This window comes from Rattus norvegicus, chromosome 16 (assembly GCF_021556685.1).
Source record: "Rattus norvegicus strain SHRSP/BbbUtx chromosome 16, alternate assembly SHRSP_T2T, whole genome shotgun sequence".
NCBI lineage: Eukaryota > Metazoa > Chordata > Mammalia > Rodentia > Muridae > Rattus > Rattus norvegicus.
This window is the reverse complement of record NC_141549.1, coordinates 77,313,688-77,338,897: the sequence shown is the minus strand read 5'-3', so window position 1 is coordinate 77,338,897 and position 25,210 is coordinate 77,313,688. Positions and strand designations below refer to the sequence as shown.

General features: G+C 48.4%; 2 protein-coding genes across 2 annotated transcripts; one reads left to right on the top strand and one right to left on the bottom strand.

The window, feature by feature from the left end:
* Nucleotides 1–25,210, bottom strand: part of Erich1 (glutamate-rich 1) — a gene marked incomplete at its 5' end in the record, with an annotated part of 52,793,804 nt that overhangs the window by 6,325,466 nt on the left and 46,443,128 nt on the right.
* On the top strand, nt 599–25,210 carry Plat (plasminogen activator, tissue type). Of its 2 annotated transcripts, none has more exons than XM_087587554.1 (14): nt 599–883; nt 10,405–10,492; nt 11,669–11,711; nt 12,310–12,447; nt 12,835–12,945; nt 13,264–13,438; nt 14,223–14,314; nt 16,310–16,484; nt 17,779–17,864; nt 19,031–19,226; nt 19,336–19,472; nt 19,559–19,699; nt 22,257–22,420; nt 24,315–25,210. In XM_087587554.1, exons 1-14 carry the CDS (start codon nt 798–800, stop codon nt 24,471–24,473), a joined length of 1,791 nt encoding a protein of 596 aa, XP_087443680.1. In that variant the 5' UTR covers nt 599–797; the 3' UTR covers nt 24,474–25,210.

Genomic DNA, 25,210 nt, shown 5'->3' with positions numbered 1-25,210 from the left:
GAGGAAGCTTAGAGAAAGGATGGCTTGTGATGGAATTTCAGGGGGCTGAAAGACTTGCGCGGTGTTGTGCTTTTTCTCAATTCCCTGAGAGCTCTCCCACTGAGAAGAGTAGCTCCTCAGCCCAGGAGGGCAGGTCAGAGGTAGGAAGAGCACCATAGCCTGGTGGTCATGTGCTTACTGTCTCCAGTCACTCCCAACCAGCTCATCTTCTGCCTCTTGGCCTAAGGCCCACGTGTCCTGAGGGGTAGTCGCTTAAAATTCCAGAAGACCTCTCCCCTCCCTAGCCTAGTTGGGCGGGGCTGTTTAGAACTATAACCTCATGGTCAAGACTGGAGCTTAGAGCCGCACATCCTTACAGTTCCTTTTAGGCCTTTGAGACCAGGATTTTAAAACTGGATGATTCTTAAGTCCCCTCCAACTCTGAAAATTCCTGTGATTCGATGACGTCAGTACGGTGAATAATCAAGCTGGCGTCAAGCCAAGAGTGGCTGTGCTCCTCCGCGCGCACTTCCTCCCCTGGCCCGGTCCACCCGGCACCCACCATCATAGGAGAAACCCCGCCCACAAGAACCTCTGGCCCCACCCCTCCTTCACCCTTAAAATTGGCTTGAGCTGTCCAGGGAGACAGAGCCTGCGGGGGAGCTAATCAGCTCAGCGCCAAGGAGAAGCCCCTGCGAGAGTGGGAAAGAAGCAAGCAAGGCACGGTAAGTTGGGTTTTTGCCTTTATCGAACAGCCGGCTCTTCTTCTGTCCCTTTAAAGTCTTCGGGGCCAAACTGAGGCAGTGAGGGAATGCTTAATGGAAGCGCAGACTTGTAGTTCAGCAGAAAGCGGACCAGCCAGCATCATCCACACAGAAGGGACAGTTCTTTGCAATGACTCCGGGTAAGCTGCGGTGAGAGGGAGAGAGTGGGAGAGAGGTGTCTCTTGCAGAAGTTCTGCTTGCACAGTAAGGGGAGAAAGTAAAAAGAACGACTCCGGTTCTTCGAACGGACAATGGGAGCCGTACTAACGGGCAGTAACTAGATCCAGCTGCCTTCCAGAGCGGAGACATCGGAGACATCGTATGGCTGCCTTCTGACCTCAAGGGACACACTAAAAAACAGGCTGGGTATCAAGGAGGGGCGTTTGCGTGGGCAGCATGTTTCGCTAGGCTGGCAGAGAAAAGCTGAAACTTTTAGGAACCTCTCGTTACTGCTGGGGGTTAGGATGCAAAACCTCTGGTGTCTCGCGAGTTCATCGCATCCTTTCTACGATTTACCAGTCAATTTCACCCCTCGCTCATCACACACGGCTGCGTTTGCTTTCTCATGCTGCAGCAGGAAAAGTCTAAGGGCTCTCTGGAGTCTGTCAGGACCTTTATTTTCTTAACCTCGGAGACAGCGGGAGGATAGATGGAGGCTGGGTGAGTGGTGGGGGTGGGGGTGGAAGGAAAGCATGCAGCGCTCGCAGATAACTAAGGGCAAGCTTCAGTGCAAAGAGATGCAGTGGGGAAGCTTTACTTGGTGGCCGGTTTGGAACGATGCATTGTTCTTCCGCAGCTGATAATGGGGCAGGGGCATACACAAAAAGTGAGTGTGTGGTGGTGGTGGGTATTTTCAATCCTGTGAGCACGTCACAAATACAACTGGAGTAAACTTACAGAAAAACACACTTAGAAATTTTCCAGGAGACCCAGACCCTGTGCAGGGCAGTGGCAGGCTGAGTGCGCACAGCCAGTGAGAGTTAAATCACAGTCAGTCCCAGACCAGATACTGGAAACACTAAAGTGTAAATCGTCCCTCTGCCCACCCTGTTCTTTCCACCTAAAGTGTTTTCAGGAGAGCCAGCCTGTATCTTGGAAGGGGAGTACTAGCTGCACACCCCCAGACGAGCTGGATTAGGGCAGACTTTCCAGGACAGCCCAGATTATTTGGGAAGTCTCCTGTGAGATATACAGCAGCTGGTCTGCCTCCTCCCAGATCCAGGATGCACGATGCAGCCAGGAAGAACCGAGGAGCATCCATGCTTCCGCTAAGGCGCTGGGGACTGAAGGAAGAGCGAGCTGCACACATTAAGACGCTCACTGAGCAGGGTGCTCAGCCAAGGCCAGAGAGTGACTCAGAGTTGCCTGCAGGGTTCTTGGACTGGAAAGACTGGTGTGAGGGTTTGAAGGTGAAACGCATGTGTATGTGCTTGTTTCCAGTCTTAATGGTGGAGGCTACATCAACACGGCTTATCAACAACAGTACTGGGCTTAACGCCATTCACAATGTAAGGTTCGCCGGTCCCTGAGACAGCCGGTCTCTGTGAGTGGGAGCCTTTTGCGGTCTGAGCTGAAGTAGTGCAATCTGTGCACGGCAACTGAGTGTCTATTGTCTCAGAATAGTTTTTTTTTTGTTTCTTTTCTTTTCTCTTGAGTGGCAGAAAATAATGCAGGAAACAACTAAACGAGGGAGCGAAGGGCAGCTTTGAGCCTGCCGTGTAATAAATAGGTCAGAGCTGGAATTGGGGTTGCAGCTTAGTTGGCAGTGTTAAAGGAGCTCGCAGAGAGCCTTTCCACCTGATTCCCAGCACCACATAAACTTGGGGTTGACAGTGAACACCTGTGATCCCCAGTGCTCAGGAGATGCGGGCAAGGAGATCAGAAACTCAAGGCTAGCCTGGGGTAAGTGAGATCTTGTTTTAGAAAGGAGGGAAGAAGGGAGGGAGGGAGGGAGGGAAGGAGAAAATTACAGGTAGAGATTCACAAAACCTTGGTCGAGCACCATCATCTTGAATATTGGCCCAACTGCTTTCACGATGCCTGGGAGACAAACTGTTATAGCTAGGAGTACAAGGTGAGATAAACTCGATTCCTGGTTACTGGAAAAAGCAAATGAAGCAGATTGCTGGTCATGTATCACAAATTTCTCTGGCGTGTTTGAAGGCACAGCCCAGGAGAGCTGTGTCAGCTGTCCAGGAAACACAAACCAGCTGTTCTTCATGCAATACATAAAGAACTGGGTGTCTTCAGAGGCGCTTGCCAAGCCGTTGGCCAACATCCTGTAACTGACAGGTCTAGCTGAGCTATATAGACTGGCTGTTGGGTGCTCCAGACGCACAGCAGAGAGAGGTCTCTAGAGTTTTCTTTGGGGATTGCCCTAAAGACCTGGGTCCATGCTGAGCCTCTGAAATGATCACTGCAGACTTAGGCTGGTCCCACACATTGTAGACTTTTCTACTGAAAGCCTATTCTGTGGAAGCAAATATCTTGTTAGCGTCAACCTTAAGGACCATGGAAGTGGCTAAATGTGTCAACTGCTAATTCCAAATTCCCAGAGCGTTTCAGAGGCCCTGTTGTGGGGCATAAATTGGCCTGGAAAAGGCAAAGAAGAGAAACAGATTAAAACTTTTTTTTTAAAAGATTTTTTTAAACATTTATATATTTACTATGTATACATCATACAGCTTTCTGCCTGCATGTATGTCTGCAGGCCAGAAGAGGGCACCAGACCTGATTATAGATGGTTATGTGAGCCACCAGGTGGTTGCTGGGAATTGAACTCAGGACCTCTGGAAGAGCAGACAGTGCTCTTAACCGCTGAGCCATCTCTCCAGCCCCTGAGAAACAGATTAAAAATGGGATACAAGATCTCACTCTGCTCTCAGGAAATAAGTGCTCCTGTCCATGGGGCTCTCTGACCCTGGTGAAGAGCATGGCATTTTCTATCATGTCCTGTGAGCTAGGAAAAAGGATTTGCCAATAACCCTTGAAGACCATGAGGACCCCACCCCCACCCCAGAGAGCTTGGTACCTCTTCTTTATCAGTAGCTTCAAACAAACTTGATTCCTGTTGACGAGGGCATTCTCGTGAAGCCTAGTGCACACCTGCCACCCGTCAGGCTTCCAGGGTTTGTAAGGATTGCTTCTTTAGCTTTCAAAAAAATACACAAGATGGAAGGGATTAATTCATGGGGAAGCCCAGGAAACTAAGGCTCAGAGAGGCACTGAGACCACCCAGACCTGTAAGTGGCTATTGGGGGGTCCAAGTTGAGAGTTCAAGGGTCACGTTCCTAGCATTAAGAAACGCCAGCTCTCTTCGAAGCAGCTTAAGAATGTTACCAGTAGGGCTCAGTTGTAGCTCAGCAGTTGAGCATGTGCTTAGCGAATGCAAGGCTCTGGGTCCAATCCATAGCACCAGAAATTAAAAATAAAAAAGTCACAAGCAAGGATCATGCAGACAGTTAGTGGGAAGAGCCCAGAGCTCGGCCAGCTCAGGAGGCAGGTGTCAGTCCACAAACCACCGCCTCAAGGAATGCTTTTGAAGTTCTGTCTTGTTTTCACAGCTGTAAAATGAGATATGGTGCCTTAAGTAATTAATGAATGTAAGGTGCTTTGAAAACTCATCAGGCTAGTGATAGGCATTCAGACCCCTGCTGAGTACCTGGCTTTCATCCACGACCATCTACTCGCTGGTGTGGTGCCGTTCCAGAACGTTCCAGAACGATCCAGAAAGTTCCAGAAAGGCTGGTGAATTTCAGATACATTCATGGACTGACCTAGCGAACACTTCAGATCGTGACCTCCTGATTCAAGAGGGCGAGCATCAGAGACAGGCTGAGGAATTGCCAACCTATTTCATTGTTAATTCATTGCATCTGGAGAGGGTGGTGTTTACCTTAGGGACTGGAAGGAGTTGAGGAGATTGGATGGATACCAGATTCCCTTTGTTTAGACTCTGGAGTGAGTATTTCATGGCACTGACTGGCTGAACTCCCCCCTGCCAAACCCCCTTTTTTTTTCTTTTCCAGAAGGATATGAAGTCACTAACACAGTTTGTTTTTATCCCAAGAGGACGCAGGATACACTTCCTAAACCCACAACCAACAGACAGTTGCTTACTTACTTCTTCCAGACAACTAGATCATGTAGCGCGAGGTAGAACAGGAGATTCCACAAGGAGCATGGTGGTGGTTGCAGGATAATCCCACGTAGCTTAAACACAAGTCGTGCCTCCATGCTAAGAATGCTATACCTCCTCGGATGGGTGGGGGACAGCAGAAAGGATTTGATTCGATTCAATTCATCTTCCACCCCCTTGTGACTGATCATAGTATATCAAGAAGCAGACTTTTCCAGGCGCCTGGGAGATGGGGTCTGGAAGGTTCAGAAGTTCAGCTACCTCAGTTACGTAGCAAACTTAAGGCCAGCCTGTGTTACATGAGAGCTTGTATCAAAAAACAAACAAACAAACAAATAAAAAACCAGAGACAGTGGACAGAGGGGTGTGGGGAGAAGGAAGGAAGGAGAGAGAGAGAGAGAGAGGGAGGAAGAAGGAAAGGAGGAAGCAAGGAAGGAAAACTTTCTTCTCTCCTTGTAAAGCACTCTGTTCAAAATGGGAATGAGAAAACAAGCATTGGCCTTATGGAAAGTTACTTTTTTGAGAAGTTAAAAATTGCTTCTGGAAACCAAACACTTGGGACTAAAGGAGAGCTGGCAGGAGCTGACTCCCTTCTCCACCATTTGGGTCTCTGGGAATGAATTCAGGGCTTTGGACTTGAGGACAAGTGCCTTAACCCCTTGAACCATCTCATGAGCCCAAGAGTTTCTTATATCATGGTAGTATATTGTGAACATAGCTGGGTGTGGTGGTGTATAGCTGCAATACCAGCACTCGGCAAACAAACACGGGAAGATCAAAAGTTCAAGACCAGCCCGTAGGGCACAGCAAGTTCTAAGCCAGCCTGGGCTATGGAGGAGGGAGATCCTGTCTAAAACAAAACAACCAAACCAAACGATAAGGCCGTGTAGGACGAAAATAAACTAAAGGTTAGGAATTTAGGTCAACAGTAGAGCATAGCTTGCTCAGCGGGCTTCTTTAAATTATGTTCACTCTTGGCAAAAGGAGACAAATCAAACCATAGGCTGAACTGTCATTAGAAGGCAGGGGTGGAGGTGGGGTCGTCTCTGCCAGGACAGGGAAAGGCGAGCTGATTTTTCCTTTCTTTGAGGCACTCTGTATGTCTGGACTTGGATAGACCAGGTTGAGCTCAAATTTTGTCCTTTTCCCTCTGCTTCTAAGGGGTGCTAGGGTTCCAGGTGTGTCCCTCCAAGCCGGGCCCAAAGTTGAGCAGCTATGGAAACTCCCTGTCTTTCCCAGGCCCAATTCCTACTAAAGCAACTCACCTCACCTCTTAAGCTATTCTAGAAACGTGTCTGATGGCACAGGGGTCTGGAAGACTTTCCTAATTGGTTGGCTTTCTGGGCTGTGATGATTGAATGTGAATGGAATCGTGGCTTCAAGGCCATGCGTTATTTTAGGGTTATTGTTCCTGACTCTCCAACTCTGATCTCCATGGTTTCAGCAAAGCAATAAGAACCCCAAGTGTCCTTAGCAAAGACACAAGCAGTACAATCTAGCACGTAGTACAAAACTTGACAGCAGGGTGGGGTTCTAAGTGGCCTCTCCTGGTCTGGCTCTGGCCTCTTATAACTTGTTGGCTCCCTCGTTCAAGTACAAAGTTAAGTCCCTCTCTCCACCAACATCTAACTAAACAACAGCATAGCAGGCACACAACCTTGGGCCCAATGTATACAGTTGCACATGCATCTACGTCCTATGTCGCAAATTGCTTTCCAATATATGGAACAATGGCGGGCTTATGAGTGAAAGCACTTTATCCATTTACAGGTCACCACTCATGTCACAACAGAAGTGGGAGAGCTCGCTCTGGAAGAGGGCTCCAAGAGTCTAGCCGCTTGAGTTTCCTTTCTGGAAGTTCATTTTCTCTCCCAGTATCATTACTCATCTTTTTGTTCAACCACCTTTCCTTTCTGTGAATGAGTCATTACGGTTCCTTCCCAAGCGCAGAATTTGTTGGGGGAGGGGGGACGGCGGATGATTTTAGGAGGAATGTAAAGAGGACAGGGTTGTGCAAAGGCCCTGGGGCCATGTCACCTGCCTTTTTCAAAGCTTTCTTTCCATCAGCTTATTAGTATTCCAGTAGCTTTGTCTGATCCAGAACCGTGCAGTCACTGCCTGGTATCCATCAAGTGCCGTGCCCCCAGGTGTCCTGCCTCTTATAAAATCCCCACTCTCTCAGAATGGCCCCTGTTCTTGGCTCTTGGAATAGTCTGTCTCCAGGGAGAGCCAGTTATAGCAAGCTCGATATCTTCTTCCCTTACCCACCTCACTTGCAGGCAAGGGGGTAACTAGCGTATTTGTATCTTAAAGCCAGCCTCAGATACAGTCCTTAGACCCCACACGGGCCTTGCCATGAGCACCCATGAATACCCCTAGTTGGGTTCCCAGGGTCTACAGAGTCAAGCCTCCCCTCCCCCACTCTGTGGGCCTTGAGTTTCGGTCCGCACTTCTGCTGGTCACTTTAGCTCTGGTCCCAGCATTGCCCGTGACCTCTCCAACCACATCTCCCCACAAAGTCGAAGGAGGTTCTCCTCCCTCTCTTTCTCCCGCTTTGGAATGGCTCTGGTTTTCGTCCGGCATGTGACTAATTTCCCTGTCATCCTCTTAGGCCACGTGGCCCATCGAGCAGCTTGCTCTGATTGTCTCCCTGGAGTGTGGGAAGAGGTAGTTATTTATGTATTGCTTATGTGCAACTCACCACCACTGGCTCAAGGTCCAGCCTTCGAAAGCCCAGACAGAGATAGGTAACAAGGCTTTAGCCTCTGAGCTCCTGTCCATCCATCCGGTGAGAAGGGGCCTCCCATGATGCAATGCGGCTGATGGAGTCTTGGGAAGAGGAAGATGCCGCACATGCCCCCGCGATGTACTTTTTGCTCTGCATGTAACTGACATCTACAGAGTCTTGAGTTAGCAGGGCATGGTGGGGAATTCCTGTAACCCCAATCCCTGTGTGGTGGTTTGAATGCTTGGGGTGGAGGTTTGAGGTTTAAAAATCCCACACTATTCCCAGTAAGCTCTCGGCTACTTCTCTAGAGCCAAGCCTGCTCACTGCCATGCCTTCTAACATGCCGGCCACAGACTGACTCAGTCTCTGAAACCGTAACCCATTCCCCCACTTAAACGATTTCTTTTTTTTTTTTTTTTTTTTTCCGGAGCTGGGGACCGAACCCAGGGCCTTGCACTTGCTAGGCAAGTACTCTACCACTGAGCTAAATCCCCAACCCCTAAACGATTTCTTTTATAAGTTGCCTTGGACTTGGCACAGTGTCTCTTCACAATAGAAAAGCAACCAAGAAACCCAGCATTCCAGGGGCTGAAATAGGGTTGGACTAGTTTCCCTGTCATCAAGACCAAACTGGCTACATAGCCAGATCCTATCTTAGAGGGGCAAACACAACCCCAGGAACTTAGAAGGTGTCTCGAACAAAGACTCAGGAGACGCCCCTGAATGGGCTGACTGGTTTGAAAAAGAAGAGGGCCGAGTCTCTGAACCACTTCTGCAGTAGTGTTCAGTTTCTTCCTGTCTCACTGTCGCCAGGTAACAAAGACAAGAAAACCTGCATCCGAACTTAATCCCACTCGAGGAATTAAGGGTGAATTTAAGTGGAATGTTGGGGGAACCTGGGAAAGGGAAAAGTTAAAGTTGAGAAAGGGGAAGTCACCCACGAGAAGATTCCCCGTCCTGTCTGGGTGGCCTCCGTGGCCACTTGCTTCCTTCTGGAATTGCCAAAGGCAGACAGGTGCTAGCCCAGATGGCCCTCCAGTGGAGAAAGGCTTCCAAAGGCCCCAGGCTACCCTGCTAGGGGCAGGTCAAAGTAAGCAAAGACCCTGGGAGCCCTTCTGCCCCTGTCATGGCAGCAGGGATACTCAGGAGGGCAGGTCCAGCAGGGCAGAACTTCTTGTGAGCGCATGACCCTCACTTTCTCACAGAACTACTTTGTTCCTTTCCCCAGCACCCCCCTCTCTTTGTGTTCTCCCTTAGGGCTCTGTACTCCTTTCTCTGAGGCTCTTTGTTCCTTCCACAGTGACTCTACTTCCTCCTCCTCCTCCATCACCCCATCGTGCACTTTCCCATTGGATCACTTTTGTTCTACCCCCCCCCATGCCTGACCTCCCTACCTTCTCCCTATAGCTCCATACTCCCTCCCAGCAGCCCCAGATGAACCCAGAAATTAGTAGTCTCCCCACTCAGCTCCCCCCACCCCCTTTCTGTCTCCATCCTGAAGCTGAAGGGATCTCAAACTCAGAGAAGCCAGAGGCTACTGGCTCCAGACGAGATGGCCCCCTGGATCCCAGTAACTTCTGAGCCAGTGGGCTCAGGGGCCCCAAGTGGCTAGTGGTGGGAACCAGAGTTGTTGTGACTGAAGGGAAATGAGTCAGGGCAAGGAAAGTCCTGCTTTCATGTCATGGATGGGGGAGTGAGAGGGCTTGCCAGACCACAAAAGAACCAGGCCAACTAACCTACTTTCAGACCAAAAACAGAAATCACAGGGAAGGCAAGTAGAAATTGGATCGGGGGTCAAGGGCGATGTGAGTTCATTGTCCAGACAGTGTCTGCAGATCTGTTCTTCAGTCTACATAAAAGGAGTCAGATATTCCAGAGGGAACTGGGGCCAACATGGAGGGGGCTTCCCTTTGACGGAAGAAGGAGGCCATGCCTCAGAAGCAGCAGTTAATCCACTATGACCACCAAGGCTGGGGCTATGAGGCAGCTGACGAGGCAGCATGATGTGCAGGGAATAGAATCCCTACTGCTACTTCTGAGAGTCAGAGAGGACAGCACTGTGGCTTCTAGCTCAGCCTAGGGGAGCCATTCCTTCTCAGGAAGCCAGGTCCAGGTGATGTGGTACCTGAGAGGCCAAGAAGCTCCAGAGATGGCCCCTACTCGGCAGCCCACAGGAATCCCTGGGGAAAAGATACTTTCAGCAGCCGCTGCTCTCCATCTGCAGATTGCTAGACCGGCAGAGTGTGCTCTCAGCCAACAATGGGCTATTGTTCAGCCTCAAAAAGGGCAAGAATTCTACAGTGTGGCTGACCCTTCAGGATATCACTCTAATGAATCCTCGTCTATAATATGGGCAAATAGTCAAAGCCACAGATGCAGAAAGGATGGTGGTGGCCAAGGGTCGGGAGAACAGAGAGCGCCAGTCTTTGATGATTGAGGGATAGCATTCTGGGAATGGAAGGGATGGTGGGATGAGTTCATCGCGGTTTGTACATGCCGAATACCGCTGAGCTGGATACTTAACCCTTAAAGCAGTGAATACAATGCTGTTGTACACTCTTTACACCCATTCGTGCACGTGCACACACACATACACAACACACGTGCACACACACACAAGTGTTTATCTCTACTCTAGACAGACACAGATGCGGGTGAAATCTTCCAGACGATGTCTGTAAGAGTCAAAGCTGGAAGGGTCACCCGAAATAAAGGGACAGCCCTGGATGTCCTAGGGTCCTTTGCCCACCCACATCACATACTTAATTGCTTTTACTTGTCTTCTAAAACTTAAGGGACACGGAGGAAACGGGGAGCAAAATGAAGGGAGAGCTGTTGTGCGTCCTGCTGCTTTGTGGAGTGGTGTTCACGTTGCCTGACCAGGTGGGTCCACCTCCCTGCCTCATCCCATTGGGCCACCAAACTTACAGATGCTGGTGGTATCGCCAGGAGTCTTCATGCTTCCAAGCACCTCAGGGTGGGGCAAGTATCCAGGGATGGTCAGACGCATAGCACACACTCCCCTGTGGGTAGGATACTAAGGATTTGAGTCCCAGAAGTAGAATCTGGCCATGTCTCTGGCTTAAAGCCGTTCTTAGCACTGTGTCCCTCCCTGTCCTTCCCTGCTTCAATGTCTGTTATGGAACTCTTTTGTGGAAACGTGTCTGTGCGTGAGTGTGGCAGTGTACACGTGCATTCCCACCATCCGGAAGGCCGAGGCAGGAAGGTCACAAGTTTAAGATAGAGGCTTCAAAGAATCCAGGACTAGGGTGAAGATCAGTGAAAAAGAGCCTACATAGGGGCTGGGAGTCAGCCCAGGGGGAAATGCATTTGAATTCACCCTCAGGGAACTAAGAGAAGACAGGCATTATGAGCCAAAGAAGTAGGTCAGTTGACAGGGGACAGAAGCTGCACCCACTTTCCAAAATCTCACCTCAACACAGAGAACGATATTTTGGGCAAGCTTATCTGAGCTGTGGGACGTGCACCCTGAACTCAGTTAGGGTTAAGGGGAGTTGGGGATTTAGCTCAGTGGTAGAGCGCTTGCCTAGCAAGCGCAAGGCCCTGGGTTCAGTCCCCAGCTCCGTAAAGAAGAAAAAAAAAAAAGGATTAAGGGTTAGGGTTTAGGGTTAGGGTTTAGCATTAGGATATTCAATGCTCTGACACAGGGTTTTTAGAGAAGCGAGAACCCAGTGGCTTCAGGAAGGGGACCAGGAGCTGTAGCTTTACTCATATCCACTAGCCATGCATCAAGACCTAAGTTTAAAATGAACTAAATCAAATCGGAATTCCAGTTTGTCAGTCACACTGGCTACACTTTGAGCAGTCTGTGACTATGTGAGAGTAGCGTCTGCCACCTTGGACGACATGGATAGGAAGCATTTCGATTGTGCAAGAAGTTCTTCAGGGGCAGGGATGGGCATTAGATATGTAAAAAAGAGGTATTTGACAAAAAGGTAAGAAAGGCTATCTCCTTAGTAGGTAGCACATGGCTGGAAGACCCTGGCTGGTCTTTCCCCAGCCCTTGCTGACCGTTTCTCCATTCTGGTCTTTCTGCAGGGAATACACAGGAGGTTCAGAAGAGGAGCTCGGTCCTACAGAGGTGAGTGGTGAAGGGGAGGCAGTCCCAGGCTTCACAATGCTTTGTCTGTCGGGAGGTTGGCCTTCCACCTAGCACCTGCTTGCAGGATCCTTGGGAGATCTTCCAGTGCTTTCGTGAAAATGCCTGCCTCATCACTATTTGCAGGTCAGCAGACCCAGCTGGCTGGAGATAAAAGCTGGTGACCTAGAGCTGGGTGTGGGTGGTCCGTGTCTATAGTCCTGGCCCTTGGGAGGCTGAGGCAGGAGGATGGTGAATTCAAGGCCAGTCTGGGGCACTGTCTAACATGGCTCAAAGCCGTTGGTACAGAGATGAGAAAATGGCGAGGTAGATGACTCTCTGAAGGCCACCGAAGGACCCCCAGCAGGCCTGGGAGTGCATAGGTGCCCTGTCCTCTAGGTGTTCCTGGGCTGAGCGCTCACCAGTGTCTGTAGTATCTGCTACTATCCCCATATCTCCATTGCTTTAGGCCTCACCACAGTGCCACTGTAGAGCACATGAGAGAACCTGGAGGTCCAGAGGGCTCCTTGCATGCCGCCATCAGAGCCAGGAGTGGTAGATGACTCTTCTCTCACTTTTGCAAACCTGCTTTGTGTTTCAGCGACCTGCAGAGATGAACAGACTCAGACAACTTACCAACAGCATCAGTCATGGCTACGTCCCATGCTCAGAGGCAATCGGGTGGAATACTGCCGGTGCAACAGCGGCCTGGCACAGTGCCACTCGGTGCCGGTCCGAAGTACGTACCAGCTTCTCACGGAGGGAGGCCTTGCACTTGAGCTCAGACTCAGGGCCCAAACCCTTCCTCTGTGGTTCCTAGCACGTTCAGATCTTCAGCTTGCTTTGGGCGGGATCTGTCCAGGCAAATGTGAAAGCATTCGGGAAAGCTGAGGCGGGGCAGGGGTGGCTTCACCGGTCCAGTCTCTGTGTCCACTTCATGTATGTGAGATGGTGCATAACATGTAAGCTTTGTAGTTGACAGGGGCAGGGGAGGAAGGTTGGGGGGCTACTTAGGCTGTGGACTGTGGAATGGAGGCCAACATTAAAACACTTTTACTTTTATAATTCTGCTATTCACGGAGCTGCTTTGAAAGTACTTAGGGGTCTTCTTGTTTGCACTTGACAGGTTGCAGTGAACCGAGATGCTTCAATGGGGGTACGTGTCAGCAGGCCCTGTATTTCTCTGACTTCGTCTGCCAGTGCCCTGACGGATTTGTTGGGAAACGCTGTGATATAGGTAAGTGCTTTGGTGGGTGGGTGTGAGAGACATTCTGAAATTCCAGCTCTCAAATGGACCAGAAGAGGAAAGGAAATACGTGCTTGAGGGCAGGGCCCAGGGAAGGGGAGCTGAGGTCATTTAGAGAATAACACTGTTGGGCCCAGTGGTCAGAGCCTAAAGTGTCAATCCGGAGTCTGGCTTGGCAGCAGTATTTTTAGTGACCAAGTCCACCCAGCTCACTCTGAGGACCAGCAGTTTCAGCAACAGCCTTCTCCACTGTGCTGAGGGAAGGCAGAGGATCCCTTGAGAGCCTTTTGGTGTCCTTCTGTCTATCAGATACCAGAGCAACCTGCTTCGAGGGCCAGGGCATCACCTACAGAGGCACATGGAGCACAGCAGAAAATGGGGCTGAATGCATCAACTGGAATAGCAGTGCCCTGTCCCAGAAGCCCTACAGTGCAAGGAGGCCAAATGCCATCAAGCTGGGCCTTGGGAATCACAATTACTGCAGGTAAACAGACTTTCCACAGGGTGGGAAGTCTGCTAAAAATGGATTTCATTCAGGGAAGACCTGGCCAATCAATCACACTTTCCAGATAGACAGGTAGATGGGTAGACAGCTATGTATATATGCACATGCATATATACATGCATACATAGATACATACGTAGATGGGTAGAGAATTGATAAATGTATACACATATGAATACGTGCATGCACATATACATAAATTGATATATCAATAGCATTCATATATCAATGACTGATCCATTTGATTTGAAAGCATCAGTTCATATCTCTGTGTAGACATCTGAATCTGTAGTCGTAGGGTAGACCAGCAGGCTGCGAACGCAGGCAGGAACTGCCATTTTTTTGTCTTGATGCTTTTAGACTTTAAACTGATTAGACAAGTAAACCTTCCTTGTCTAGGATAATTTACTTAAACTCAACTAATGGTGAATATTAACTACAATTACAAAACAACTTTATAGCAGTGCCCGGATCACAGTTTAATTACATGCCTGAGACTACAGTTCAGCCATGTTGACACACAGGCACTTATTGTATATTCTTGTCAACTTGGCGCGCGCGCGCACACACACACACACACACACACACACACACTTCCTTATAAAGAGCAGGATGAAGCCATATTTCTACCCAGCATCGTAAAACTTGACAGTGTCCAGTCCAAGATACACTAACTCTACCCCCCAAAGCAGGTCTCATCCTTGGGCCAGGAGGGGAGACTTCCTGTTCAGCCCTCACTCATCTTCTTTGGCTGATTTTTCAGAAACCCAGACCGAGACGTGAAGCCCTGGTGCTATGTCTTTAAGGCAGGGAAGTATACCACGGAGTTCTGCAGCACGCCGGCTTGCCCTAAGGGTGAGTGTCTCAGTTTGGGTTTTATCGCTGTGAACAGCATGTGATACCATGACCAAGGCAAGGCAGCTCTTACAAAGGACAGCATTTAGTTGGGGCTGGCCTACAATTCAGAGGTTCAGTCCATTATCATCACGGTGAGAAGCATGGCTGCATCCAGGCAGGCATGGCGCTGGAGGAGCACAAAGTTCTACATCTTGATCTGAAGGCAGCCAGGAGGAGGGTCTTTTCTGCGCTGGGTGGAGCTTGAGCACTAGGGGCCTAACAAGGCCACACCTATTCCAACAAAGCCATACCTCTATAATAGAGTGTCACTCTCTGTAGGCCAAGCCGATTAAAGCCACCACAGTGAGTGACAGCTACCCTGCACCTTCTTCTGTAGTATCTCCATGAGAGAAGCATCGGGGAGTGTAAATCGAACTCTCCTGAATAGTCCCTTCATGCCCAAGGAAGAAAGCAGCCGTTGCAGAGTGAAGAGCTGTCAGAAGGCTCAAATGCTCAACCAGGCTTCTCACCTAGTGCTAGTTTAGCCTTGCGCTCATTCCCTGATTTCCATTAATAGCATTTCTAGTAAGCAGAGGATGAGGCCAAACCTGTGGCTTCTAGTTCTTTGGGGGTTTTTAAAAATTAATTCTTTTATTTTTGAGATTATAATTACATTATTTTTCTCTTCCCTTTCCTCTCTCCAAAGCCTCCCATATATACCTTATTGCTTTTTTAAAAATTCATGGCCTCTTTTTTCATTGTTGATATATATATATATACATATATATATATAAAAACACCAGCACACATACATATATATGCACACATTCCTATATATTCCTATATAAACATGTGCACACATACATATATATGCACATATTCCTATATATTCGTATATACACATATATATAAACATATGCACACATATATGCACACATTCCTATATATTCATATATATACATACATATACACAAACACATGCACACATACATATATGCACACATTCCTATATTCATGTATATATGTATATATTCCTAAATATAGCCTTCTCAGTCTGTATAATGTTAGTCATCATGCAGGGCTGTGTGTTTTCAGAGATGACCATTCGGTATTACACAACCAATCAGTGTGCTTTTCCCTGGGAAGACTGTCTCTCCCACTCAGCGTTCCTTAGTTGCCTGCAGTTCTTTGTGCTGGGTTGAGACCTTGCAGGCTTTTCCCCATCTGCTTTGGTGTTGTCTGTCGTTCTCATCCTTGTTTAGCTTGTGTGGAGGCGGTCACGTAGGTGAGAGTTGATGGGTGTAGCCTCTGACACTCCCACGAGACACAGTGTCATAGCAAGCTCCCCGAACCTCTGGCTCTTACAATCGTTCTACCCCATCTTCCAAAACGATTCCTGAGCCTTAGGTGCGGTATTTGTATCCGCTGGGACTGCTCCCCAGAGCCCTTCATTTTGACTCGCTGTGGTTTTCTTCCTGTGATGACCTCCATCTGTTCTGAAGAGTTGTTTCCTTAGGGAGGGGTCAGGACTACACCTATGTCTGGGTATAAGACGAATAGTCAGTGCACTTAGGGTTTATGCTGGTTTAGTGAAGTAGCAGTTGTAGGCTCCTCCAAGATCCATGGCTTCAGTAGCCCTGGCTAGGTTCCCAGTACCAGTGACAGTTTCTCTCCCGCTGACCCCTTCCTCATCTAGTCAACATTAGGGGTCAAGACTCAAGATAACTTTACAGATACCTTTCAGCTGTAGTGAAGCAGACAGGAAAACGTGGTCAAGTTTCACAAGAGGGTGACAAGGACAGGATGGGGCAGGTAGATGGACGTGGGCAAGGTTGGCAGAGCAAAGTTGAGGAAAGCAGGCTGGCAGCCTAGCATGGCCCCGTCGCAGTATCCTGGTTCCGACTGCATGAACTGTCATTGTCGCCCTTCCCAGCACCCTTTCCCACCGAAATCCTGCAACTGCTGCATCAACGTTTAACCACTTTGGCCTAAGTGAGAAATATTCTGTTCCAGGACCAACTGAGGACTGCTATGTTGGAAAAGGTGTGACTTACCGTGGCACCCACAGCTTTACCACATCCAAGGCCTCCTGCCTCCCATGGAATTCCATGATCCTGATAGGCAAGACTTACACAGCGTGGAGGGCCAACTCCCAGGCACTTGGCCTGGGCAGACACAATTATTGCCGGTAGGTAGCATGGGGTCTAAGGGAGTCAGGTCCCAGCAGAGAGGCCTGGGATACTGGGCGGGGAAAAGATTCAGTGTAAAGCATTGTATAAAAGATAACGGATGTTATCTAGACAAACCCATTAGTTTTCTAAGACTCATGGGCTTTGTTGGGTTTTTTTTGTTTTTTGTTTTTTTTGGTCAAGGTAGAACGAGGTATGTGTGTATTTGATAGTGTGCGTATGCTCATGGGTGGAGGTACATGTATATATACACAGGTGTGTGTACATATATGTGTGTGTATGTGTGTATGTGTATGTGTATATGTATTGTGTATGTGTGTATGTGTATTGTGTATGTGTGTATATGTGTGTATATGTGTGTGTGTGTGTAGGTATGTGTGTGTAGGTATGTATATGTGTATGTATGTGTATGTATGTGAACATGTGTGTATGTGTGTATGTATGTGTGTGTAGGTATGTATATGTGTGTGTATGTGTGTGTGCATGCATGTGTGTATGTGTGTATGTGTGTGTGTGCATGTGTATATGTGTGTATGTGTGCATATGTGTGTATGTGCGTGTGTATATGTGTGTATGTATGTGTGTGTGCATGCGTATATGTGAATGTGGTGTGTGTGTATGTGTGTGTGTGTGTGTGAGTGTGTAGGCCTGAGTTTGATATCGGGTATCTTTTTATCCATCTATCTCTACCTTCATTTCTTTGAGACAGTCTCTTTTTGAACCTGATGCTAATTCATTAGACCAGGCTGGCCCATGAATTTCAGAGACCTGCTCTCCACCCCAGAGGCCCCAGCCCCTTTCCCACTGGGCTTACAGGAGCAGGCTGCTATGCCCGGTTTTCCTTTTTCAGGCAAGGTCTTTCTTTGTAGCTCTGGCTTGCCATATAGACAAGCTCACCTGGAGACCCTCCTGCCTTTCTCTCTCGTGTGATCCGCCATACCCAGTTCTGACTTTTTCTGTGAGCTCTGGAAGTTCAGACCCCTAATGAAGCAGGCTCTTTATAAGCCATCTCCCCAGCCCAAGATACATACATTTGCAAGCAAGACTCTTGTTCTTTCCTCACATGGCATTTCCGTGACATTGTAAAAAAAAAAAAAAAACCTCTCCGTAGGCAGCTTTCAGTTCTTCCCAATGCTGATAGGACACATGGAGGTTAAGGAAGTCATCTTCCCCTATGGTGGAACTGCTACAGTCAAACGGAGTTTGGGACCCCTGTCCCTGGCTTCTTGGCTCTGCCCTGGGTCTATCAGTATTCTGTGCCATGACTAAAACCCTCATACTCTCCTTCTCCAGGAACCCAGATGGGGATGCCAAACCTTGGTGCCACGTGATGAAGGACCGAAAGCTGACATGGGAATATTGCGACATGTCCCCATGCTGTAAGGGTCAATCCCATTCTCCCAGGCTCACTCCCTCACTATTTTCTCTGCCACCTCCTGTGACTACCACTGATCTTCTATAACCTCTGGACCTCCAGGAAGGCCAGGCCCTTGGGGGTTAGGGAGGCTTCTCGACCACAGCTGTGGCAGGCATCCTCGCTGGGGGGTGTAGGGGGAGGCAGGAAGGGACACAGCCACTCCTCTCCTAATGCAGTAGGCTCCAACTTTTCTCTCTGGCTACCTCTGTTGACAGTAGTGATCGCCCTGGTAACCATGAAGAGAAAGAGCTCCTTGGACAACAGTTGTTATGTGTCCCTAGTAGCCTGGTGACAGTTAGACTTCAATATCCATTTATTCAGAAATGCCCTAGAAACCATGTGGCCTGCCAAGCTCTGCGCACTTCCATATCCCCGTGGAGCCCGTTTAACACAGGGGATCTGAGGTGACAATAGAGGCTTGGGGACAGACAACTCGGGTTGGCACATGTCCCCAAAGTGAACGTTTAGTTTGGAAATTGCCCAAGAATAGGTTATTACTTAGTTTCCATGAACACACAGATAAATCAGAGTGTTCCTCCAAGAACAAAGAGTCTGCTTGGAAGGTTAAAACATATAAACCGAACTCTTAGCCAAAGTCATTATGACGCATTCATCTCAGGAAGTCCACCAGGGGGTCTCAAAGGCTATGGCGCCTGTGGGAACCGTGTGGGGCAGTGGGGCTTGACTCGGCCTCGAAGGATGCATCAGGCTGAGGAGATGGAAAAGGAAGGGCTCCTCAGGAGGAAATCTGCAAGGTCACATTATGTCTTAAGCCCAGAAACTGCCGTAGGCCAGACTGGAAGGAATCTACAGAAGAAAGGCGCCGGCTCTGGGAGTCTAATCCCAACGTCACTGTAACGTTCAGCGAAAGTTTCCCTGCCTTCCTGCAGCTCGGTATTGGGAAGGCCAAGGACCCACGTCATCGTTGGCACGTCACTGTACTCAGCAAGGAAAGCTGCAGCCGTCACCATCTCTGAGGCAGTTAAATCATTCTCTATCAACGTGTGGAAGGGCTGTAGTCTGTGAAAATTCAGGGTTCTGACAGAAAACTATGGTGGATTTCTCTCAGCCCTGGATTCCACACTGCAGGCCTGAACCCTCCCGTCTCCCGTTTTTTTTCCTCTCCAGCCACCTGCGGCCTGAGGCAATACAAACAGCCTCAGTTTCGAATTAAAGGAGGACTCTTCACAGACATCACCTCACACCCTTGGCAGGCCGCCATCTTTGTCAAGAACAAGAGGTCTCCAGGAGAGAGATTTCTGTGTGGAGGGGTGCTGATCAGTTCCTGCTGGGTGCTATCTGCCGCCCACTGCTTTGTAGAGAGGTATGTTTCCTAGTCTCTAAGGTCCTGAGGCGAGCCCATGGGAGGAGCCCACAGCAGTAAACAGTTAAAAGTGAAATTAGGAAACACCCTCATGCTGTTTTCCCACCAGGTTTCCACCCCATCATCTTAAAGTGGTCTTGGGCAGAACATACAGAGTGGTCCCTGGAGAGGAGGAGCAGACATTCGAGATCGAAAAGTACATAGTCCATAAGGAATTTGATGACGACACTTATGACAATGACATCGGTAAAACGCTGTTCTTTTCAGACACCCTGGTCCCTCCCCTTTCCTCCCCTGACACCGACTCACTCCTCTCCTCTCTTGGCTTCCAGCATTACTGCAGCTGAGGTCAGATTCCAGTCAGTGTGCCCAGGAGAGCAGTTCTGTCGGCACTGCCTGCCTCCCTGACCCCGACGTACAGCTTCCTGACTGGACAGAGTGTGAGCTTTCTGGCTACGGCAAGCATGAGGCATGTAAGTGGCAGGAAGTCTTGTTCCATTCTTGTCTGTCATGAGGTAGTCACACCGATGGGGGGCGGGGGGGATGTGATCATAAAATGTCCTGGTCCTAATTCTGGCATTGCCACACAAAAATGCAGGCGAGGACTCCGCCTGTCGTGCGATGAGAAGCTACCACCCCTTGCATCACAGGGACACTGTGCAGGGCACAGTAAGTGGGGACAGGGAGATGTTCTGAGGAGCTTTACCATCCAGTGGAGGGGGGAGGGTAATGGGTGTGTCTGTTCTTAGACGATGGCGTTGCACAGGTTGAGTTCAAATCCCAGACTTGCATCTGGCTTAGCTGTGGGGCCCTGGATATTTCATTCAGCTTTCTAACAATGTCAACAAATATGAGTGAAATTAACCTAAAGAAAGGAAAGCTTTGTTTGTGCTCATGGTTTTGGAAGTTTCAGATTACGGTCGGTTGGCCCAGTCTGTTGGCCTGTGGCAAAAACAGCACATCATAGGAGGACAGCACATTATAGGACAGCACACCACAGGGAGGATGATACATTATAGGAGGGAGGACGGCACATCATAGGAGGGAAGATGGCACATCACAGGAGAGAGGACAGCACATCATAGGAGGGAGGACAGCACATCACAGGGAGGATTATACTTCATAGGAGGAAGGACAGCACATCACAGGAGGGAGGACAGCGCATCTCAGGAGGGAGGACAGCACATCACAGGAGGAGCCCACAGCAATGGAGTAGTTCACCTTGTAGGAACTCACAAGTGAAAGAAGAACCTGTGCTGTTGTAAAAATATTTTTAAAAAAAATTTTAAAAGTAGGGTCGTCTTTTATCCCTGCTAGGTCCAACACCGTGGTGCCCAAGATATCTGCTGGATATCTTAATTCTCAGTCAGCAAAGCGTCTCACCTGCTCTGCTCCATCCCCTACCACACTGCCGAAGGCCTCTCTCTGAGCCTGGCAGCAATCTCTCTACCTATCTAGTTCCCAAGGCAGGTTTCCAAGCCAGAAACACACCCCAACTCCAAGGCAGCCCAGACCAGCCGCCCCACACTCCATTACACTTAAATCTACACCTGAAAGACCACACAACACAATAACCTTTGATCCAATTGATAAGATATAATTGCCCACCTAAACATACAAAGCCCAGTACCATTCATCCCTTAAGAACATTCATAACAACCTGTAAATACACAGAGCAGAATCTTTTTTTTTTTTATTAACTTGAGTATTTCTTATATACATTTCGAGTGTTATTCCCTTTCCCGGTTTCCAGGCAAACATCCCCCTCCCCCCTCCCCTTCCTTATGGGTGTTCCCCTCCCAACCCTCCCCCCATTGCCACCCTCCCCCCAACAGTCTAGTTCACTGGGGGTTCAGTCTTAGCAGGACCCAGGGCTTCCCCTTCCACTGGTGCTCTTACTAGGATATTCATTGCTACCTATGAGGTCAGAGTCCAGGGTCAGTCCATGTATAGTCTTTAGGTAGTGGCTTAGTCCCTGGAAACACAGAGCAGAATCTTAACGTCACCTGCCATGGCTTCTCGCCCTCTCCCTCCTGTCTCTTCTCCTTTCCGTTCCAGTCTCCTCCTCTTCCTTCAAACCTCTCTCCCGCCCATCTTCCTTCTCCTCCAATGACAGGCCTCCTTCTATCTTGACCCTGCCCCTCACCTGTATTTTACAAATTCAATGGGGAGAAGATTCTGATGAAGTCACCTGAGTCCTGAGTAGTGACTGGGCAGCTGTCCTTGGGGCAGTGGAATTAGCATCAAAAAAGATAACTCCAGGGCAAACCACCACAAACCTGGGTCTCAACATCTCTTCCAAAGGCTTAACTTCCTTCTCCCAGAGCCACTTCCTAAGGCTCTGCCATCTCCAAAGAGCACCAAGGTCTAGGACCAAGCCTTCAACACAGTGGCCTTTGAAGGAGTGACGATCCCGACCAGATGTGTATTTTGTATTATTTTATGAAGGTGGGGGTTGTGGGGGATCTCATGATGTTTCCTAGAGTGGTTTCAAACTTGCAATCCTATCTCAGCCTCCCCAAGATTACAGGTTTGGACCATTAGACCGGGCTGAAGTACTTTATTTTCCTAAGCCTCAGTTTTCTCACTGCCAGTGTAGAAACAGAACCAGCTCCCTGGTTAAACTATAAGGAGTAAATACCACAGTGCACAGCTGAATGGATGGTCCTCACTTGGGGAGATTTCACTACCTAGGCCACGTTTGGCAGTGTCTGGAGTCATTGTGGCCACAGTGTCACATGTGTGGCTGAAGGCTGATCCTGACCTTTGCTTGGCAGAGAGAGGCTACCAAGCACCTGTGGTACACGGGGCATTCCTCATGACCTTTAGCTATCTAGTAAACCGTTGGTGGCATTACTGACCAGCGTGATCTCACCCTAGAGAACTGTTGGGAGGTTCCAACAGTAAAATAGGGTAACCTCACAGGGGACAGCCTGATTTGTGTCAGCTGTTACCGGGACATTTGGCTTTCTCCTTCTAAAATGCTTGAAAACAGCACTGAGACCCTAAGGCCTAATTGTTCTCTTTCAGCCTCTCCTTTCTTCTCTGACCGGCTGAAGGAGGCTCACGTCAGACTGTATCCGTCCAGCCGCTGTACCTCACAGCATCTGTTTAACAAAACCATCACGAGCAACATGCTGTGTGCAGGAGACACCCGAACTGGGGGCAACCAAGACGTCCATGACGCGTGCCAGGTAAGCATGGTGCCCTGGCACTCTGGGTCCTCCTCCGTGCCCTTAACAGGGTGGGGGAGCGCACAGGGGAGGGTTTGATGCTGGGGTTCAAAACTGGAGCTTCAGAGAATAAAACTATAAAGACCAAAACACCCCAAATCGAAGAGATCTGAACTGCAGGAAGTTTTCCCAGTCTGTGGACAGGAAGCTCCACCTAGCACAGGATTTCCTGTGAGCCCTATTGAAGTGATAGGTAAAGGGACATCAGTAACCCTTGACTTGTGAAGGTGTTGGGCTGTGTGAGCCTACTTCGTAGGATGAGGAAAGGCACCCCTACTCCCACCCCAGGACTCAAGAGATGGATAGGATGTGGGGAAAAGTCCAGTTTCAGCCTGGGAAGCAGGGCCTTTTAGGTTCTCGGTGCTGAGTCCACTGGACTTGGTACTTACATTTCCCCCTTAATAAGGTGCTGGGGTGCAAGCACAGAGTAACCACTGACACTGAGACCCAGATAGCAACCACCGGATCAGGAGACTTGAACCAGAGGTCACTGAAGCCATACGACTTACAAGTAGCAATATATATTCCTGTATATATATATTCCTGCATATATATCCCTGTATATATACATATATTCCTGTATATATACATACAACTTACAAGTAGTAGCAATATATATATATATCCCTGTATATATATTCCTGCATATATATTCCTGTATATATAAATATATTCCTGTATATGGAATATATATTCCTGGCTGGCATGGAACTCTGTGTAGAAGAGGTTGGCCTCAAACTCACAGAGATCTACCTGTCTCACCCTCCTAAATGTTGTAGTTAAAGGTATGTACCACCTGCTCAAAGCAGTTTTTGTTTTTGTTTTTCTGGTGCTAACAGTTATTTTAAGTCTGTTTTTAGTGGATTTTTATTTATCTATTGTTTTCTTTCTTTGTTTGTTTTGTTTTGTTTTGTTGTTGTTGGTTTGTTTTTTTTTTTTTTTTTTTTTTTTGAGACCGGGTCTCACTCACTGTATGTATGGTCCTCAATAGCTTGGAACTCTATATGTAGACCAGGTTGGCCTTGAACTCAAAGAAATCCACCCCCCTCCCTTTTGAGCACTGTGATTAAATGCATGTGTCACCTTGCCAGATTCTTTTTTTTATCTTTATTAACTTGAGTATTTCTTATTTACATTTTGATTGTTATTCCCCTTCCCGGTTTCCAGGCCAACATCCCCCTAACTTCTTCCCCTCCCCTTCTATATGGGCTTCCTCCCCATCCTCCCCCCATTACCACCCTCCCCCCAACAATCTCGTTCACTGGGGGTTCAGTCTTGGCAGGACCCAGGGCTTCCCCTTCCACTGGTGATCTTACTAGGATATTCATTGCTACCTATGAGGTCAGAATCCAGGGTCAGTCCATGTATAGTCTTTAGGTAGTGGCTTAGTCCCTGGAAGCTCTGGTTGGTTGGCATTGTTGTACATATGGGGTCTCGAGCCCCTTCAAGCTCTTCCAGTCCTTTCTCTGATTCCTTCAACGGGGGTCCCATTCTCAGTTCAGTGGATTGCTGCTGGCATTCACCTATGTATTTGCTGTATTCTGGGTGTGTCTCTCAGGAGAGATCTACATCCGGTTCCTGTCGGCCTGCACTTCTTTGCTTCATCCATCTTATCTAGTTTGGTGGCTGTATATGTAGGGGCCACATGTGGACCTTGCCAGATTCTTAAATGCTGTTTTGTCAGGATGGATTAATATACAGCCTAATCTATACCATCAAAATAACTGAGCCTCAAGTCTCCCTCTCTGATCCAAGTACTTTGAGGGCTACAATCATCAAAGTACAAATAACAATACAAACCTTCTTCCAAACATTCTGCCCTGCGTACAAGCCGCTGATCTCTGCTCTTCCACAGGGTGACTCAGGAGGCCCTCTGGTGTGCATGATCGATAAGCGGATGACTTTACTGGGCATCATCAGCTGGGGCCTCGGCTGTGGGCAGAAGGACGTGCCAGGGATATACACAAAGGTCACTAATTACCTGAACTGGATCCAAGACAACATGAAGCAATGACAAAGAAAGCCCAGCTCCTTAAACCCAGAGGACCTGCCTTCCTCTTCCTCTTCCACAGAAGATACGCCTGAAAGGCCAAGCGTTCTTCGCAGGCTCGTCCTCCTGAGCTGCCGCTCAGCAGAGGGAGTGACAGTCTTTAGGCACAGACAGAGTTTACTTTGTGACAGGTACTTCACAAACTTGTACGTTTTAAGGGTGAAGGTCTGACTTTAGAATCAGTTCTGTCAGATGAGATGACAGGGAAATGCCAACCTTCCTATAACTCTAAGATTTTAAAAAGAGAAGTAGACCAAAGTCCACCCTTCCTGGACCACTATTTTGTACACTGAACCACAAGATCGTGTCTCAACAGTGAAATACAACTTGATCTTTCAGGAGTAAAAGTCTGCACTGAGGACAAGAATGTGTTTTTATAGTTACACAGGGGCCCAGCATGGCCTCCAAGAGAAGGAAGGGGTTAGCTGATCAGACCACAGCCCCCTAAAGCCCTTGAAATCAAATATTCCCCATCCTCCCACAATCCTCAACTCTTGGGGCATATCCCTTTGTACACAGTGTAGATGTCTTTTTCTTTATAAACTTTCCAGATGGCTGGGAGAACTGTATGATTTTAATATTCGATGAAATGACACTAGTATATTTATATTTGAATCTATTTAGTTTTTACTGTGTTACTAGAACTCTGTATTATGCTGTACTGAAATAATAAATTCCAAGGTATTTTTCACACTTTTAAA